Below are 21,306 nucleotides of genomic sequence, written 5' to 3'. Positions count from 1 at the left end.
ACTCTTTCAAGGAGTTCTAGGTCCTTCTTGAACTGAGGGGCCCAGAACTGGACACAATATTCCAGGTGCTGTCTCATCAGGGCAGAGTAGAGCAGAAGGAGGACTTCTCTTGACCTACTGAACACACCCCTTCTAATACACCCCAGGATGCAATTGGCCTTCTTAGCCGTGAGGACACATTGCTGGCTCATGGTCATTCTGCTGTCCACCAGGACCCCCAGGTCCCTCTTCCGCTGCTCTCTAACAGGCCAGTCCCCAACCTATACTGGTACCTGGGGTTGTTCTTCCTTAGGTGCAAGACCCTACACTTGCCTTGTTAATCTCATTAAACTTCTCCCCCTAAACATCTGCCCTAGTAACAAGTGAATAGAATATTTGGGATTTGTTAAGTATCTGAAAATTAATAATGATATTATTAAACACAAGGTATATTTTTGCTCTTGCTGAATTTGAGTAATATTAGATCTCTAAACAGCTCATGCCTTACCACCTGTCATGGTGACCTCAAATCATCATAGGTTAGAATTAAATGGGAATAATCATCACATGAAAAACTATTCTTCACCTCCTGAATCACTTGCCTTTTCACCCTTCGTTCTGTTACAAATTGAAGCCACTTGGAAAACAGTATTCAAGGAATTGCAGTTTTAAAAAAACTTCACCACATTAAAAAAAGAAGAGGACCAGTGTGATTAAGTTATAGGCCGTGACACAGCAATTACTGTACATTTTAAACCAGGCTTGGACATAAAATGCAAGTTCTTCAGAGCTAAGAATAACAACTTTCTCAACCACTGCTTTAAAATTGTACTCACCTGTTGTCGTCTAGCGGCGACGTAGTTCAGTTTCACCATCTCTTTTCCAAATTCTTTAAAGCGATTTGCTAAATCTTGCTCATTTGTTGCATTTTTCACTGCTTCTAGGGCTTCCTCTACCTAGAACATAATTTATCAACTCTGTTAGCATTTTAATCTGTGTTAACATTTAATTACAAAAGTCTGTAACTATTCTACCCAATGCTTTCTATTCTGGGGATCCAATTTAGCTTTTATGCCTATCACTGCACCGTGGTTTTATGATATCCCACTAAATTTAATTAGGTTTCTTAATAGAGAAGAAGCTGTCTGATTGTCAGTCTGCATTATTTTCCATGTATTGCACTTTGGTACCATGTAAAACTAATGTAAAAGACAAAACTATATTAATTCCTCCCTCTCAACCTATCAAATGAAACACTTAATATCCGACAGTTTTGAAACAAAACAGATTAATATATTCTCAATGTGTGGTACAGGCTTTACAGGAAAACAAAGGGAAGTTGTTAATTCTGGACAAAAAATAACATTTAAAAAGGAAACTTAAACTTACTGTTAAGATTGAAATTTGCCCTGATACATCGAAAACACCGTCTCTTGTGACATAAATGAAACTACATTAGATTGAACACAGAATATATTTATTATTTCTCATTTCTCAACTCTCAGCTTTCTTTTTTCATTCACTTTAAAACCAAGAAAAGAATCTACTAGGGAAAACATACCTGCAAGTCACAGTCATCATGTCACTAAACAGATAAAGATATAAAAGCCCAGTTGTACCAAGTTAATCTACCAAAGGTATTGAGAAACTTTATCTTACATACAGCAAGAAAAAATACCTGAAGAACAAAAAACTCTTTCCATACAGTAAGTAAAGGAGATTTCCCTTTGACTACATGAAAATTCAAAGTTGTATTTCTCTCCATCGCAAGATAAAAATGCGATTCCAAGCAAAAGGATTGAAAACTGAAAAGCTTCTATTCATCCTTTTTTTATAAAGCCTATTGCCTCAAATCAGGACCATGTATGTAAGCTTTCAGCAACAGACAATTTTTCCCCTTGAAGAGAAACAGCTAATTCCAAAAGGGACCTGTTCCTACGCCAAAACAGAGGTTTGCAGCCTACTCCCCAAATGCCACTGAGAATCCATATATTTAGCAATAACTAACATCTAATGAATTTAGAAATGCACAATTATATACAGAACCAGCCTTTTCATCATTTGTGTTGCTACAACTGTTTTCCTAGCAGTGAGAGAGGATATTTTTATTTTTTTACCTACTTACTGCAGATTTACAAATTACAGGGCAGTAGAGTAGCAAACCCACACTTTTATATCAGAAAATACATAATTCAAACATAGCTGTCATGGAAATTTTATATTGAGTCAGAGTTGCCGGCTATACCTGATTCAGAATGGAATTACCTTTTCTTCTACTCTTTAAGAGAACAGCAGTTTTTAAAGCAGAATTATCTGACTGCCTTAACCATTAGCACAAACTACAGCAGCATCACTGTGTTAACTAATTCTTTCCTGCAGGATGCTTTGCAAAACACAACCAACCTCCTTTCATATCAAGAAGCGTTTATGTTAAACCACCTGAAACTTTCAACTTTTACAGGTTTGCAATGCCAAGCACAGGCACAACAAACTGGTAACAGATTTTTAAATACTGCCAGCTCCCTATTAAATAAAACTGCATGAGAATGTTTTACAGCATCCATTTTAATAATCAGGTTTTAAAAGATGTTGATCGTATTATAATCATGTCAGTCTGGGTTCAAGCTCATGAAACTCCTAGGTGTAGGGACTGGTTATGGTAAGTATTAGAAAGGGCATAAGTAAAAACCCCTTTATTGTAATTTCTTTTACAAATCCATGTTGGAAAAGTTCTCTACCCTCAAAAAAAAAATGACTTTACAGAGGTGTTTCTCTAATATCAAGCATGTTATTAATCACATCAGACTCATAATTCTATATGTGGATGATCACATACTATGTTGGTATAAGTTATGAGTACTATGCAAGATTCATTCCAATAAGCGCCATTGCTAATTTTCATAATGCAAAAAAGAATCTGAAATGACCAAGTGCCTTTCCAGAAAACATCTGCATATATTCACTCTAAAAATTAATTAAAATGCAGTATTTCCCACGATGTCTGAAGCATAACTCACTCCTTTGACAAGCTTTCAGTAAAAACTAATGACAGTGAATTTGAGTACAAACCAGGCTTCATAATTCTGACATCAAGAATTATTTTAGTTTATTGATTTTCAGGTGAACTTACACCAGTCTTTGGATGTTACCTCTGAGTCAATACAGGAATCTTTCTTTCATCAGTTTTGTAAAATATAAACTTCCCCCCCAAGTAATTTAATTTTTATTCATCTAAAACTAGTTTGGATTACAAAACGGTAAGATAAAAATATTTACACTGTCAATCCTCAGAAATAAACTAACCCTTGTCAACCTAAAAAAAAAAATCCCATTCAAATTTAAAGTCTTTAAGTTGAATTTTGCAAAAATAACCAGAGATATCTGGCTTGGAAATAGGATTCATAATAATATCTGACAAAGACAGAGATGCCAAACCGCATTGCCATACGCTGCCCTTGCAAACCAAGAGTGCAAACTGTGTGAGGAAATACACCCACATACAAAACAGTTTGGACATCTGTGTTTTAAATAACATAGTGCACTGCTGTAACAGAAGGAAGAAATCTCAGATATGAGAGTGACAATGCACATCATCTATCAAAGAATTTCAATCTGGACTTTAATTGTAATGCTTAGAAAAATCTGTTTTTTATAACATTGAAGTGTTAGTTAGCAAAGGTTTATTTGAATTACAGTCTCATGGGCTACTAGAGCGGGGGGGAAATTAAAAGCATATTTGAGAGAGACAATGCTTAGGCTGCACAGAGTCACACACTGAGAATCACAAGCGCAGCGGTCTGTTGATTAGAGCAGAGCTCACTAGAACCTCTGCAGAAAAATCCACCTTTTTCATTACAAAACCTGTTTTCAAACTAGCTTATCTGCATTGTTTGCAAGTTCAGGGGGTCTCATTGTTTTTTCGGAATACAAAACTGTTGTACAGTTACACCAGTAAAAAAACAAATCAGTAAAAAAAAAAGAAAATACATTTTGAACAGCTATTAAAAAGAAGTAACAATCTCCTCTGCTAAAATCACACATGTACTTGGGAGGATTTAAGTATTCTGTATATATAAGTTTCTGCAACATTTTGGTTTTTATCATAAGGGGTTTTTGTATTAGTTTATGCAATAAAAGTGAAATAGTCTGATACATAGCAAGAATTAATTTCCCAGATTTAACTGCAAAGCCTTTCAATATTCCCATATAAAAATGTGAATGGTGGCAGCCAAGAGTGAATACAAGTCCTTAAAAAAAAACAACTATCTGGAAAATTCTACATCTTCTTTATTACATTTTTCCTGTCTGATGACTGATTAGACACTTGCACTATTGTCTCACTCCAAATTAAAGATTCAATCTTTGGATACATCCAGAAGGCATGAAAAGAAAAGAAAAATACAAGTAGAACAGCTGCAGTACCCAAACTCTGCCACAAGATAGCAATGCTTTACAAGTAAAAGCAGCGTCAGCAGCCAGTGATTCTGTTCCCCTCTGCTCTGTCCTGAGAAGAGCCCCCTCCAGTGCTGCGTCCAGCCTGGGGACCCCAGGTTAAGGAGGACATGGAGCTGTTGGAGAGAGTCCAGAGGAGGCCCCAGAGATGTTCCGAGGGCTTGAACACCTCTGCTCTGTAGAGAGGCATGGAAAGTTCGGCTGGTTCAGTGTGGAGAAGGCTCAGGGGAGACCTTATTGCCCCTTACGATCCCTTAAGGGGGGCTTATAAGAGTGATGGGAACAAACTTTTTAGCAGGTCCTATTGCAATTGAACAGGGGCAAAGATTTTCAACTAGAAGAGAGGAGATTTAGAGTAAAGAAATTTTTTTTATGATGTGGGTGGTAAAACCTGGGCACAGGCTAACCAGAGAGGTGGTAGATGTCCCATCCCTGGAAACATTCAAGGTCAGGTTGGACAGGAACTAACAGAAACAACTTCTAGCTGAAGAAGCCCCACCTCATTGCAGGGAGGTTAGACTAGATGGTCTTCAAAACTCCCTTCCAACACAAACCATTCTGTGATTCTAAGTACTAGGTTAGTAAACCATCAGGATAAGATGCAAGGTGAGTTAAGAAAACGCATCCGCTCAGCTCGGAGAGCTGCTTAACAGCAGCACTAGTCCAGTATCTGACAACTTTTATTTTAAGTCTCTGAAACTAATTTTTGCAAGATTAGAAAATGAGTAAGATTAATGTATAAACCTGTTATCTCCTCATTCAGCATTTTAATAAAAAAGCAACAGTGAAATAGAGTAAGGAACGTGAACAGTCACATCCATAGTGTATTTCTTCCCTGTTTCTACACATAAAACATGCAAAACGAATACACAGTGCTAAAAATGCATACAATTTTCAGATGTGATAGGAGCCTCATGACATCAGCCATATCAGCCAGGATGAGTAAGCGAGTGACTGCAGAAAGCAAGGCACGAGCAGCCCGCACCATGGTGCCCCGTTTCACTGAGGAGCACGGGTCGTCAGCGAACTCTGAAGAGGCAATTCTCATTGTTTCTCCTAGAATTAAAAAACAAAGAAAGAGATTACAATTAGAGTTTTACACTTCTCACAAAAATCATAAATCACTCGCGAAATAAGCTAACTGCTGGTAAGAAAAAAATATTAATGGCTTAGTTAGTGAACAGTGAGTTGCTCAGGAGAAACTGGTTTTTTTTTGAACATGTTCAGCAACTGCCTCAATACTCTTAGTCATTTTCCCTTTATTCCCCAACTGTTCTTCTAGAGCAGCCACCTGTAACAACTAGAACGGAAACCAACACACCGAGAGAAACTGCTGAACACAATCAGCATCAATAAGAAAATTACTTAATTAAAAATAGAAATTCAGAGATGATACCATTAAGCTGATCTATGAGTATGAGAAAAACAACATTTGGGTGTTTTAAAGGCCTTGAAAAAGCTATAGAAAACAGCCTGCTACAGAAGCCTCTAATTCCAAATCCTAGGTGCTCGCTGTCTTTGCAGTCAGAAGCTACTTGGCTGTATCTGCACCCTGTCACGTGCCAGCTAATGAGTCTTGCTCAGAGCCACTTCTAATCAGGTTAAACTCTGCTGTGCTGATGACTCAAGATCTAAGCTAGTGTAGCTCACAGGGCTCTCTGCTGTTAGACAGCTTTCCTAAACTCAGACAATCATGGATCTCTCCAAAACGTGTTATGTTCTGATGGGTTGACTGGTTAGAATCAAAAATTAAGATAATTAGTCCAGCTATGGATTACAAGCAACCCATTGATACATTACTTGGAATTATACTGTGGCTATGCCAAGCAAAAACTGATTTTTAAGACAATCTACAGACTGAGCTTTCTTTATACTGTTAAATTTGCTAAAAGAAATCATCATATGCAAGTTCCTTTTTTTTTTTTAATTCAGCATTCTCTAAATACATCAATCTTTCAGCAGTTTCTATATTTAAGTTGGGTTGTTATGACCTTTTTTCAAATCACTCTTTTATTAATTCACATAATAAAAGTTTATGCCTGCACAGCTGAATTAATACGTTTATGTTAATTTTCACCTATCTTGCTACTATGCTGCCTGAAAACCCACTTGACCGTATTTTCTCCATGACACTTGCAATCACAGAGACACAGCATGTCCTCTGCCAGGGCTCTGCATGCATTGCCCAACCAGCCAGACAGTGGTACAGCCAAGGTTGATGACACCTGCCTTGCTCTTCATGTGAGCACAAGCCTGAGTTTTTATTTTGTTGCTGATGTTTTTTAATTATCTTTTATTATATTCACATTCTGTTGTTGTCCAGTTTCAACTTATGCAATTTAAATATATTAGGAGTTTCCAAAAGATCAATAATTACATGAGCCTCATTTCCCTAGGAAATCAGGCTGAAAGAAGAGTAAATGCCAGTTCAAATGAGATTTTATCTGAACCCAATCTTCACTATTATTTAAATAAATAAATCCTGTTTATCACCAGACTAGAAGCTCAGGAAGAACTTCTAATGTGAAATCAAAGCACATTTACATTGCTTTTAAGACCATTATAACAGCATTAAAAAAATCCCAGATGACAGCTTCCCATAAAACAATGCAAATAGTGGAGGCGTGACTTAAGGCAGTCACAGTGAATAATTCCCATCAGAACTCTTTTCCTTATTATATGACCATTAGAATTATATGTACTCATTTATAATTTGTTTGCAATGTTTCTTGGATGATAGACTGATAATACACAACTTCAGTAGAAAAATTCAAATGGCTCATTTCTCAGGCATTGCATATTTCTCCTCAATTTCCATAAGGTTGCCAAAACTCTCAAAAGATTTCTTAAAAGAAAAAGGAACAAACAATCATTATCAGATAAAGTGAAAACAAAGCAAAACTCTAAACATGCTTAAACGCTCAGCATCACAAAGTTTTAGGTACCTACTCTCTGGGGAAAAACAATAGGGTTTTGTGGAGGAGGACCATAATTTGCTCTACCTACACTCCCATGCCTTTCACGAGCGTGCCAAAAAATCACTGAAGCTAGGACCAAGGCACTCAGAGGCCACAACTCTTTTTCTAATGCATAATTTACATCAAACAGTTACTGGAAAAAATTATCAACTACTCTTGGCTGTGAGCGTGCTAAAAATTGGGCATGAAGTTTACGCTACTACTACTACTGTTATTGATATTTTTGTTGTCATTATTACTATTATGTCAGTAACTCAAAATATTCCCTGTATAAGGAAAGGCTGAGAGCAATCACAGAATAGCTTAGAATCTACTATGTCGGCAAGGGTTAGGCATTAATTTCCTAACCTAGGAATTTGATTCAAAATCTGAATTCATCTAATCAGTGTAACAGCTGGGAAGGCAGCATATTCCTTTCAGTTGTTTATTAGAAGAAACCAACTATCACATGCAGAAAGCTTGATCCAATGTGCACTTTCAGAGCAAGTCCAGATGAAAGAACCCAAGGAAATAGATGAAGCTGTATGATAAACTCAGCAAGGCTTTTTGCTTCTTTAAGCTCTATGCTGGATTCAGATGAGATGGAAATGATCTGGAGCATCCAGTTTTGTGCATGAAAACCCTTGAACTTTATGTATACACAAGGTGAAATGGCAGCCAAAGCAAGTTCAGATTTTACAATCATCAGATGCTTAAGAATTGTTTAGCTTCTATTTTGGTATCAAATATGTTATTTTTTGTCATATTACAAGCATTTAGGTTTAGGTAAATATTAATATTGAACTATAGAAAAAAAGTAATCAGGAAAAATACAGTTTTAGGCTTAACTATCCAGGGAGATAAAACCAACAAACAGATTTTAAAATAAATGCTGGTGGACTGAGCAAAAATACATGGAGGGTCAAAACAGTTTTAAAGTTTTGGTGCAATTATTTAACTTTAAAAACTGAAAGTTAGGTGAAATAAGTCTTCGCAAAAATAATTAAGTAGACAGTGTTAAATAGACATAAATAAAAAAAGCATCAATAGAAGTGTTTATAGCAAGCTGCTTGAACACTATAAAGAACTAGTAGTTCACAATTTAAAATCTAATAACCTAGAAAGCCAACTGTAATTGGGAAGGAAGGACTGTCTATCTCAGTACTAATTAATATATTTTTGTCCTCATACAGCAATGGTGTCAAACCACTCTTAGGCCAAAGGTAACATTGGAGCTGCAGTTACTCAAATTATTTTTCAGAGAAACCTTTTTATGTGGAAAAAGCCAAGCCAACTTTCATTTATCCTTTTCAATTCATTTCAAGTTATTCTGTAATCTATATTAAATTACTTTCAGTGAAAATTAGGTCAACACAAGAAACACGGATGTCTTGAGTCATCAGGACTACTTCCTTGCCACTGCAGAGAGTCATGTCCTAATATAATTAATGGTAATCTTAATATGATAATAACTACCCTCACAAACTTATCAAGCTTCCATCTTAGAAGCAGCTCAGACATTTAACCCAAATTAATCTTACTGAAAGTAGGAAACTCATTCCAAAATGAACTCCAGAACCTGACGGGTTTTTTTCCATTAGAGACACTTTAATTCCATACAGACTGTATTTGTGGATAATTTATATCCATTTCTTCTCCTGCCCCATTTGTCCTTGAATTTAAGTGATTATTCCTCTTCACTGTTTCCCATTGTCCCGTTTTCATTTCATGCGTTTTTGCGATGAGCCATGGCAGATTAAAGGCAGTATTTCAGTCTTCCCTTCTGCATCAAATATCCATTCCTATAATTATTTCAGCAGCCCTAGGAAACAATTACATTTCTGGAATACATATGATAAGATCGGCAGTTTTCTAGGAGACACCGTTCACAAATACAAGAAATACTTAACTTGATACCTTGCAGCCTTCACATATCATGTTTTGGTTGGCAAATAGTGTCTGACATTTTCTTGCTAAGACCCACATCCTAAATTCTTGGCACCTCAGTTTGAGAAAGAAAACTGTGCATTTGATTTGTATTTTGTAAATAAGGAGTCTTAGTTGGGTTAGAGATTTAAAAAACCTAGAACATTCAATGGAGAAAGTCCCCATTAGCCACATTAAGAGATGCCCATCATAAGCAAACAAAACAAAGCAACCAAAACACAAACTAAATAACTAAACCAACTCGCCCTCCACCCCAAAAAATCCCAACCCTCAATACTGAAATCCATCTTAATTCCTGAATTCCAGTGATTACTGGTAGAACTGCTGCTTGCGTGAAATTAGGACTCATGTCTGCTTAATGCACTTAGATCCCTTTTGAAGGGGGGGGAGTTTTAATTTCTTTTAGAATTATTTTATTTTTGTATAACACAGCCCAGGATACCATTGGCTGCCTCTGCAGCACTGCCTGCAGGAGGAGGGAAGTGATCCTTCCCCTCTGCTCTGCACCGGGGGTGCCACATCCGCAGCGTTGTGTCCAGTGCTGGGCTCCCCAGTACAAGATAGACATGGAGCTGTTGAAGTGAAGCCAAAAGGAGGCCATGAAGAGCATCATGGACATAGTGGAGAAAGTCCAGCAAAGGAATTTGATGGAGGAACTGGATTACCTCAGCTGTGAGGAGAGGCTGAGAGAGCTGGGGCTGGAAAGAAACAGTCTTCCCAGTTGTGCCCAGTGACTGGACAAGGGGCAGTGGGCACAAACTGAGACACAGGAGTGTCCCTCTGGACATCAGGAAACTTTTTTTGACTGAGGGTGACTAAGCACTCTGACAGGTTGCCCAGAGAGAAGTTAAGAAATTCCATCTTTGGACATATTCAAAAGCCATCTGAACACTATCCTAAGCAACCAGCTCTAGGTCACCCTGTTTGAGCAGGAGGGTTAGACCAGATGACTTCCAAACTCAATCATCTCCTGATTCTGTGAATCCAGTAACAGCCACATAACAAGCCACTTTCCTGAAGTCAAGTAAAGACTAGAAGATGTGTCCAAATTATTATTTAGCTTCTGAATCTTCTCAGGCTGATGAGATCACAAACCTGCAGCTACTGTCTCCCAACATCACTATTAGGGCACTTTGCTTGCTCTGATAGGATTTAACTGGGGGACCTACTCTATCTATCCTTCCTTGAGGGGTAAAGCAAGATTAGATTTAGTCATACTCATTTTCTCCTAACAAAGTTGCAGCACCAAGAAATGGAGTCTTTTAGTCTTGGGTTTCAAAAAAATCTGTTTCCCTTAGATTTTCAAAATAAGATGTCTTTTCAATTTGCATATTAAATTCAGGCACTCATAGAGGAGCAGTTAAAAGTGTTTTTACATTATGTAACCAAAATGTATACATAAAAGTCACCTGGTAATTCAAGTACTACAAGCTTAACTTCTGAAAACAGTTATCAACAGTTGATTGCAAAGGTCACCAAAATCATGAATGATTTGGTATAACCCAAGAGCTAAACATTTAAAAAAAACACCACAAAACAAACATCAAAAGGGCAAAGGGAATGTACAGTCCACTGCATGTCTCATCCTCAGTCCTATTCAAATTTCTCTTCCTAAGCATTGAAGTTTTAAAATAGAAAGGGGATTTTTTTTTTTTTTCAAAACTGAAAATGAATCTGAGGGGGAAAAAAAGTAAATCAGAAAACCAGATGGAGACAACAAATTATGTATTTTTTTCCTACCAGTGGTACCACTGCATCGGGATCTTATCAGCTCTTTCCCTCAGCTCCTATCACCCAACATTTAACATTACTGACAAAACCAAATAATTTCTGGATGGCTTCTTTAGGACTAGTATGTGATCTGGAGCATCCTGAAAAACAAGGGCACAGTTGCTTGCTTTGTCTTATGGATAATGAACTGGAATCCTATTTAGAAGAGCCACCACATTCCCTTCAACAAATTTTCTTAGGTTACGTGACTAAGTTGCTGTGTCAATAACTGTTTCCTTTGCCTGACACACAAACACACTCCTGCTGCCTCCACCGTGTCAAGTCTGGCAGACTTCTCCGCTATGGTAAACTGGTTTTCTATAAGTTGGCAAAAAATTAATGAGACAAGAAAATATCAATTTTCTATCTGCTCATCAAACCAGACTGTCTTCTCTTGCATCACACAAAATGCCAACGCCAACATGATGGGTAGAGAACTAGCTGAAAGATAATTGTAAAAGGTAAAGTGTTCAAGTAACTTCAATATCATGGAGTTTACAAAAACTGCATTTCATTTACACACGTGAAAAGCTACGGAAATCACTGACTGGACTTGTGGGTGAAGACAACATCTTCTGATCCATGTCTTCAAAAAAAGCAATTCCTATTTTAGCCTAGTGTGAGTTGCTGGGGGTTGCATACAAGAAAAGGAAAAAGGGATGGCTGAGAGGTACCAACATTGCTTACTGGCACATTTTTTGGTGGGGATACATAAACACGCTGTGTTGTCTAGTGGAACTTCCGAAATCATAAGCAGACTTAAAGACAAGCATCTACCTATGAAGAAAGGCATGGATTAAAGCTCTCAATGGTAAATAGACTAAGGAAATGCCATTTTTCCAAAGCCTTGATATGTTTATTAAGACAAAGACGACTGTGGGCACAGAGGAACAATCCAGAGGACAGCTATGATCAGTAAGGGGATGCAGACAATACTCCAAACACCTGGAAATCATTAAGGAAACAATGACAGCTTGATTGGATGTACCATTCCTGAGCAATTCTCAAATGGAAGAAATTAATAAAACTATGGTCTAATTAATCCATCTCTCAGAATTTGTCTTTTGTTTTACATGTCTAAGACTAAAAAGACGTGAGAACTGATCCATGATCTAATTCAAGTATTTTAGAGTGCTCTCCTTGTAATTAGAGCAAAAGCATTGTTATGAAGCTATTCTAAATTATAGTTGTGTATAGACTCAAACCAAGCTGCAGATTCCATGCAGAACAGTGATGATACTAAATGGTAATATGATTGACCTGAATAACCCATAATTGCTAATAAGGTATATTTAAATAATGTAAGCAGGTTTTTTATGCTTTCCTCACGGTTGCTGACTTGCTATTAAAACAAACCAACCCAAACCCTTCACAATGCACAGATCTGCAAATTTATATAGAATCTCATCAAACACAGCAGGACCACCTACGGTCTGTTCCAGTAAACTGGCCACCAGTCAAGTTTCTGATTCAGGAATAATGAACTAAATCTGGTCTTTGATGGTTGACTTCTCACTGCCTATATTCCTCCTACCTTAATAATCATTATACCCTAAATTATCCCGTTTTGTTTACAGTACTTCAAAATCCATTCTCCATAACTGAAAACAGTTCATTTCAATAGTAATCTCCATATGACATTGTATAATTATTTGTTAAAATTTGGTAAAGTAGTTTGTAGAGTATTTTCATACTGAAGAATGCTGCCTAATTACTAAATATAAATATGCATTAAAAACGCTATTCATGATTCCCAAAGCTTCACAGAAATGGCTGTTAAATCTTCATCTCCCCTTCCCTAACACTTTTCTTCTAAAGCTTTACGATTATGTCCTTTAAACTCATTTCCCCTTTCACTTACAGTTGGGATTTTCTTCTCTGTCTGGGGAAGAATGACCACTGTTCTCATCGTACTAATAGATTTCAAGGCCAGAAAAGGCGATGTATGATTTAGCCTGATCTTTTCCCATTACATTTCTGCTACGCGAGCTGTGTCTCTCTGGAATTGATTATACAGACAATCTAGCGCACTAAATTTGACTCACTTTACATTTGACATTTAGATAAGGTGATGGAAGATGAATCACTATGTATTTTAAAGCACAATGCATATCCTTAAAGCTAGTATTTTTTTTTTTAAATTCAATATTCACATTTAGATCCAATAGCACGCTTCCTCATTCACTTCACAGACCATTAAAATGCATAATTTTAATTAATCCAACTACTTCTTTCCTAAGGGACAGTAAAATACAAAAAATACAGAACTTTTAAGATATTTAACCACATATCTATGCCAACCTAAACCAATTATTTCCCAAATGTTACATTTTAGAAAGAACTTTTCTAATTAATATACTCAGATTAATAGTGCATTTGAAACTTCACTGATACATTTAAGTACAATAAAATATCAATTAAATTTCAATTCAGAAGCAAATTGTTTTGGATGTGAGAAAACATTGCTATTTCTAATCCCTCTTTGTCTGAAGCTCTCAGCTACTCAGCAGTTTAACATCCTTCAGGGATGAACTAATCAACTGATTAGCCTCCACCGAACTGGAGAGCTCATGATCATCAACATGAATGTTTTAGATGTTTAACATTGTGGTTGGTGCTGGGAAACATGAAAACACACCGGACCTCTTAAGATATCAATAAACACAGAAGCAAACTTAAAAATTCAAACTCATCTGAATTATAACGTGGCCTTATTTGTATCTTGGCAAAAGTCATACAGCTGAACTTCAGTGTTCTACAGAAAACAAGGAGAAATGTTTCTTTTTATCTGGAAGTATCATCTGTATTGCCACATTAGCTCTCCTTCCTTTGTTCCAACAGCCTGATAGATCCAATTGTCCGAGGCTGTACAGCAGCTAGTTAGTTCTCACACTTCAGCCAGTAGTGAATTCAATAATGCATATATATATATATATATATATAAACCTTTCCAAAGAAAACTTGGTGCATTACTTTGGGTAGTTCAAATAGTGAAAGTGACAGGACTGTTTTTCAGCCATCAGTATGAAGCAGAAAAGATTCCAGCCATACAACAAGGTACTGGCGTGCATGATTCAGCGCTGCAGGAAGCCTGCTGTTTCTTTGTTCAGCTGTAGTTTTTCCACAGCTTCTATGTTTATTCTAAGAAGTTGAGATTTTTAATTAAAAAGAAGCATTTCCTTCTTTGCCAGATAGGTGCAGAACTGAGACAAGAAGCACGTTCAAAATGAGAATAGTATTTCCTCACATAAACAAGACAAAGCCATTCAAATAACTACAGGGGCAATTACTTAGAAACATTGCCAACTCTTTGGCGAACTGTGCATTGTAAATTCCTTCCAAAAAAATCACTGTAAAAAAAGGACTAAAATGAATGTAACTGACAAAAGAAAAATCTTTTATGGTGAATCCAAACACTTAAAGTCCTGAATTTAATAGTTGAATGGGTTTCCACACAACAACTTATGAAATTTGTAGAGAATTGTGACTAATAAAACTTGAGTAAAATGGGTCACATAAGAAAGCAGCAACATTTGAAAAGCACAAACAACTGTCTAACTGGCACAGAAAAGGAAGCCATCTAAAGAAAAGTTCTGTGGCAATCTCCATTGAGCAAGCAGATCCCATCATTCTAGATATTACTTTCATTCTGGGGCTTGAAGAGGTTTACAAATACTGTACAGCCAAGAAAGGTAGTGGGTAGATTATATCTATGCCCTAGGCGCTACAAGCTAAGTTCAAAATCATAATTAGAATCAGCTCCATCATTCTGCATTAATCAAAAAAAGAAAACGCCCAATGAAAACTTAAGATGAGATTGATATTTTTTTGAGATAAGCCTCAGTTTCAAAGTATTGATATTTTTCAGCAAGCCCTGTTTTCTTAACAGAATTTATCAAAAATTCCCAGCAAGCTGAGAAGCGACAAAGCAACAAGTTACTGGTGTCAGCTCATGGGAAGCACCGTGAGGAGATGGGTAGGATTGCTGAGATTGATCAGCCTAGTTAATTGATGAGTTCATTAAACCTTTTAGGGGGTTCAGTTTGTATTCCTGCTAACTTACGCTTTCTGTTATACTTAGTTCCTATCTGTGGATGACTTGACAGCAGCAGTAGGAGAAGCAGGGACCACCTGGCTCTGAACAAAGTATGTTTCCAAGCACACTGTAGCCTAGAGATTAGTATTTCAAGAGGTGTCACTGCTGTTGATCACACGGCTTTTGGAACAAGCCTGAGATAAATGGAAGGGGCAGATTATTAAAATGATAGAGGCAAAAAGCATATTCTTAACAACGCTAAAATCTGGGGAGGGAATAAAGATAAAATAAAAATAACATTTAAAAAAGCCTTTCTGCAACACCCTGGCTGGGATTAAGAGAACAGGCATGTTAATGTTGAAAACTTTATGGTTTTGTGGTCAAGACAAAAAACAACAGGAAAAGTTTAAATACAAATAATGAAAAATTTACTCCAGTATGAGAGCATAAGAAATGACAAAAGCAGATCAGGGAGAGTCACCAGTATGGGAAAGTGCACGGTGTAGGTATAAGACAAGATAAAAGAAAGAAAAAAACATAGGCAAAAACAAAAGCACTAGCAGGTTTACACAGAGGAAAAGCTAGAAGGTACTACAGCACTTTTAAAGGATTCAAGTATTTCATTTCTACTATGTGTTCACATAATCCGCACACATTATTTACAGTAGCTTGTATTTAGGACCCAAAGCACTTATTTTTACACCATAAAAGTGCTTGTCAAGCATTTCTGAAATCATGCCCAAAGCACCAACCTACATGGAAACTAAGCCTATCTTTACAAAACCAGGAGAAAATAAATCAGAGTACAGTAATCTGTCATCTAAACCTGACTTGGTAACATTTTAATAACCTCACACCTCATTGCCAGTGTCAATCAGAATTCATATACCATACAGGTGTTAATGTAACAGCCTCCTGTAACTATATACATTGCATGAACATTTAAAAGCTACAAGAGCTTCTGTGCAGAGGAACAAAGAGATAACTCAACTTCATGCTAGGAAATGGCACTCTGGGTCAGGGATCAAAATGCAAAGCTGTTCTAGGACCACCACCACACAAAAAAGCAGATCAGTATGCATTGTATAATAAAAGGTTCATAAACACAATGGTGGTTAGATTTTTAGGGAGAACAGAAGGAAAACAATTGTGAGACCTGTGAGTATAGGTGTCACTGCAGAAGTGTATTAAGAAATGTGAGAGCTTAACTCTCAGGAATACCCATCAGCTGCATCTATTCAATGCACTTGTCAAGAGACATTAGCCAATACAGGTGTCTATGGTATCCCAGCTATAGTATCTCTGCTCCTTAAACCAGCATATTTAGAAGTAATGGAGTATTTCTACTTCAATGTTGAATTGGAAAAAAAAAATCCCCCTCCCAACATGACCAGCCAAACAAATTACACATCTCTAGTTTTCACTAAAGCAAAGGCAGAAAAACAATTGGATCAGTCAAGAAAACCACAGCCAAAGTAAAGCAGAAAAAAAAGAAAACCATTAAATAGGGAAAGGGAAGTGAAAATGAATAGAGAAGAAAATGGTTCTCTTATCATGCAGCCTGAAGTTATCCTTTGGATAGAATTAAAAATGGGCCAAAATAATGTCTTATCCTTGCACTCAACCAGATCACGTACTCAGGAACACAGGACATATCCTTAGGGATATGGTTTAGCATAGGATGGGAATGGTTGGACTTGATCTTCAAAGGTTCTTCCAACCTTGTGATTCTGCAAAGGATTCCTAGATCACGTCTAGCTACTTGCTTCGACCTGCAAGCACAGCATACAGTCTTCCAGTATGCACCATACACAGACAGATTTATTCTACAACTCACCACGTTCCACCTGTGCTATTGCAATGCCTGGGTTATTCCAGAACCTTATTCCTCTGACTTTGAAAGTTTCCTTTCATTTCTCAGCACATACTATTTATATATTTCTATGCAAACAATATATGAGGAATGTATACCTATTAATTTTGGTTTTGTGTTATAGTATAAATTCAACAGAATTTCTGGCATGCCCAGATACCTACAAAGGACAGTCCTAATGCCTGAACAGTTTTGTTTTTTTTTTTTTCTCTAGCTGCACAGAGGCAGAACAAATAGAAAAAGGGCTTATCTGCACAGGAAGCATTCTTGGAGGTAGAAGCAAATAGGGAAGGGGCACAATACAAGACAAGTAAAAGACAAAAATAGAATCTGCTTCAGCCAGTGTGGAATAATTGTTGGAGGTGACTTAGAAAATAAAGTTATGTTCATGCTTTAAGAAAATTTTCAGCATTCAAGAAACTTGCTTAGTGAAGAGCAGCTGATAGACCAAGTTCCCTACAAAATCTTAGAGGCTGACAACATCAGATGAGCTTGATGTGCTGACTGTGAGAGAACACTGCACGGAAGGTAGAGCAGAGTGAGACACAACAGACTGCCTCTATGGTCCATGGGGACCTGGTGCACTGTGGTGTACTGAGAAGATGCATTGTTGCTGACCTCAGCCAGAAGTGAACCAGAACTGAGCCCATCATTTTCCTGTCACGATCATGTCCTTTAGGTGAACTTTACTCTATATTTTTGTGATGGAAGATACCATCCTGAAACATTACTGACTTCTGGGACCAGCCAACGGACTGAGTGTCTCTTCTCCGCCCTGCAAGGGGATGCCTTGGGTGAGATTTCAACACTTAGCTATCCCAGAAAACTTAGAAATCAGTACAGAGTGCCAAAGCAGCTCCCTAGCACATACTGCACAGGTCGGTGTCCAGACAGGTCTTGAATATCTCCAGAGAAGGAGACTCCACAACCCCCCTGGGCAGCCTGTCCCAGGGCTCCCTCACCCTCACTGGGGAAAAGTTCCTCCCCATGTTGGTGCAGAACTTCCTGTGCTCCAACTTGCAGCCATTGTCCCTTGTCCTGTCTCCACAGAATCTCAATAAACTGCACCATTCACTAAATCCAGCCGTGGCAGTTCCTATTGAACACAACCAAACCACCTGAGCCTGACTATGCTAGTTCATGGAATGCAACTAGACTGAACAGTGCTTGTACTATTTGTGGATCCATAATCATGATAGCTCACTACTGAACACAACCGGACTTACAGTGCTGAATTGGGAATCCATCAGAATCTAAGCCCAGTCACCCCCAGCCCCTCCAATATCTGAAGGCAAGCTGGAACTTAAGAGGTTAATTTCCTGCCAAATTCCTTTACCATTTAACATGACAGCCAGTGGGAATTAACCAAATGGTAGCTTACTTCTGGCACATGCTTGTGGACAATCATAACTAGTACGTTAGCCATAAAATAACATCATGATCAACATAATAAAGTTAAGAGTGATTTAAAACAATAATGTCCAGAAGGAATAGGTGAAAGGAAGGTAGGATTCATATTTTTTGTGAAGAAAAACATAGGCTTAATCAAATACTGTAGAAGTCACATAATAATATAAACAGAGGCTATAAACTGAAGTCTCTGCAATTAAAATAAACATGAAAAAAAGCCAAGCGCAGCTCCGAAAGTCAAATTGGAACAATTATGGATGAATGAGATTTGCAAACATCACAAATCAAAATCAGTGGAGAGTCTAGACTTCTATTTTTAGTAGTTACAAAAATAATCCTAAACTCCATAGGCACTACAGAATTGTTTCCTCTTCCAGTTTTCATATATAAACCACAACCTAAGATCTTGCAGACCTATATTTAAAACATTTGTGTCTGACAATGGGACTAAAACCAAGAAAGCACAAGATAGGTGGCAATCAGCATACTATAATTTGGCACTTCTCCGAGGAAAGCAGCACATACTATTTGATTGTAACATTTTATATTCCCTCCCTCTGTAAAGCATTACTTAGAATAGTGGCCTTCCTAACACAAAAAAATTGCATTCCAGACAAAGACATGGTCAAAACTGTAAATGGAAAGACAACAAATTAAAGTCTTTTACATATTGACCAAGTGCATTTTAGGGTTCAGGCATTAGGAAGCATATTTCAAATTTTCATGCTGTCATTTTTATGACTTTCCTCATCAACTACCACTTTCTGAAACAGCATCCAAAATTAAAGTCTTAACTGTATGGGAGAATGAAGCTTCTTCACAACTGGTTTTAAGTTTGGATGGCTGCCGTAGAAATTTCAGTCAAAAATAAAGAACACAGAAAGAAACATACTTTAGGCAAGGAAAAGGACTGAGGAGGGTGCAAGGAAAGCTCCCAGGTAAAGTTTATTGCTCTCTCATTAAGTATAACTAAGTAGCAAAAATAATCCTGGTAACATGGATCAGAACCCATGACTCCCACTTTTAAGGTGAATTACAGCAGTATTTACAATCGTGTTCTGAATGTCAAAAACTTTGCTTTTTTGAACTGAAAAATATGTTCTACCACCTCATTTACCACACTTACTCCGATTTTTTTATATAAGCTTGTTAGTCACATTTTTAATCACTCTTGAAATTTTCCAGTTACAGTTTCTGAAAGACTGAACAGCTTGTTTTCATCATTCAGCACCATGAGGAGCACAAGGTCTGGAGAGGTGGAGGCAAAAGGACAGAATAATGGTGATGGTGCAAAAGGAAAGTCATCTTTCCCTTTGGGTGAAGGTTGGCTTTGTAACTCTTCCATTTGGAGCAATGCAACTGAAGCATAAAGTATTGACTGAATCTCAAGCTCACCTCCTTGACTTTCTCCCTTGGATGGACTACTTCCCAGTTTGCATCTCCAACACGATGTCTCTCCATGTGTCCAGATCACCCTCCATCCAGCTTCCCTAACCCAAGCTATCCTACATGAGACACCAGGGGAAACTCGCATTACCTTTGCTCCACTAAAAAACTACCATTGCTGGGCACCTACACACGGTCATCTGAGGTCACTCCATTGCCACGCTGAAAGGAATCTCCTTCTAAATACCTTCTATCTGACTGAGGCTGTAAAATAACTGATCTTCTTGTTCAAAAGGGTGCAAACTTTTTAACATTGAGTTGAACCAAAAAAGTTCAGTTCAGAATTCCTGCCCAATGAATCAATAGTGATTTCAAGCAGTCAGATATGATCCAGATGATATTTCACTAGCACCTAAATTAGAACAGCTTCAAAAGGAGAGTCCAAAGTGCTCATCCCATGATGCTCTATAACTTCATGGTAACAGCTTTCTACTGAGTGGTCACAGACTGCAATTCAAATCTCTACATTGAATTATACACAGAGAGGACTTAAATACAGATTTCACGCCTGCCAGAAAATCTTCTTGCAGAACATTGTTCATGGTTATCTTAAAACTTAATTAGAGACCGTATATTTAATATAGCTGGGGATTACTGACTGTGGACTAAGCCTACCAAGTTCTGGAATTACTGCTGGAAGGCTGAACAGCGTAAGATAACTGCCTATGGTACCTCTTCCAATTTTTAAGACCCTCTTTTTTTATATACATATTTCTAAACCCTAGTGAAACTTTTGCAAATTCGATCCAAATTCATAAGTCTCATGCATACAAATGCTACACTGTGATGGGTGGTGCAATAAAGATATGAACTGAAATATATACTCGTTACAATTCCTTGATAGTTTGGTTTTGGGGGATTTTCTTTTTTGAACTGTGGTGTATTTCTAGAATCTTTTCTCAAATAAAACTTTTCTTAAGCAACATATTGTTTCTAAAAAGAACAAGTGGTAATTTTAGTATTGGATTTTAGAATTCAAGTCATGTATTTCTGGAAGAAAGAGTATTTCTCTAACTTTCAATTTGTGAGATAATTTAATTTTTGACAACTGTCAGAAGTTGACATTCTAAAGTAATTTCATTCTTCTCTGCTACAGAGTCACGATAGTAATAAAATCTTCAAGAAAGACAATATAAATACATGTATGATGAAAAAAAAAGAAAATTCATTTAATCATTTCTATTATTTTTCTAACGTATATCACTGAGCTTTTGCAATATCTGTCCAAACTGTCATATGAGAGCACCATATCAAACTCCAACTACCCTTTATTACAAACATTTCTGGGAGATGTAAGCCACTTTCATAAATTCAAACTAAAAAGAGCTTAAATAAAATATTGGAAACTGAAATGAATACTAGAAAAGTTCTAACTAAGGCTATTAACAGAAATAAATCTTTTGCAAATGCTGCAGAGAATAAGCAGAGGCTCTCAG

At 37.2% G+C, this 21,306-nt stretch overlaps 1 protein-coding gene across 3 annotated transcripts in view; it reads right to left on the bottom strand.

Annotated features, from left to right (window-relative positions):
• CTNNA2 (catenin alpha 2) overlaps positions 1-21,306 on the bottom strand; it is a gene marked incomplete at both ends in the record, with an annotated part of 407,127 nt that overhangs the window by 339,901 nt on the left and 45,920 nt on the right. For all 3 annotated transcript variants that reach the window (XM_084262814.1, XM_084262815.1, XM_084262816.1), the window contains 2 exons: positions 816-935; positions 5,321-5,487. In XM_084262814.1, coding sequence (XP_084118940.1) covers positions 816-935; positions 5,321-5,487 — 287 coding nt within the window. The remainder of the gene's footprint in view (positions 1-815; positions 936-5,320; positions 5,488-21,306) is intronic.

The sequence above is a fragment of the Gallinula chloropus genome, assembly GCF_964237585.1.
Source record: "Gallinula chloropus genome assembly, chromosome: 4".
NCBI lineage: Eukaryota > Metazoa > Chordata > Aves > Gruiformes > Rallidae > Gallinula > Gallinula chloropus.
The sequence above is the reverse complement of the archived record's forward strand: the minus strand, read 5'-3'. Positions and strand labels throughout refer to the sequence as shown.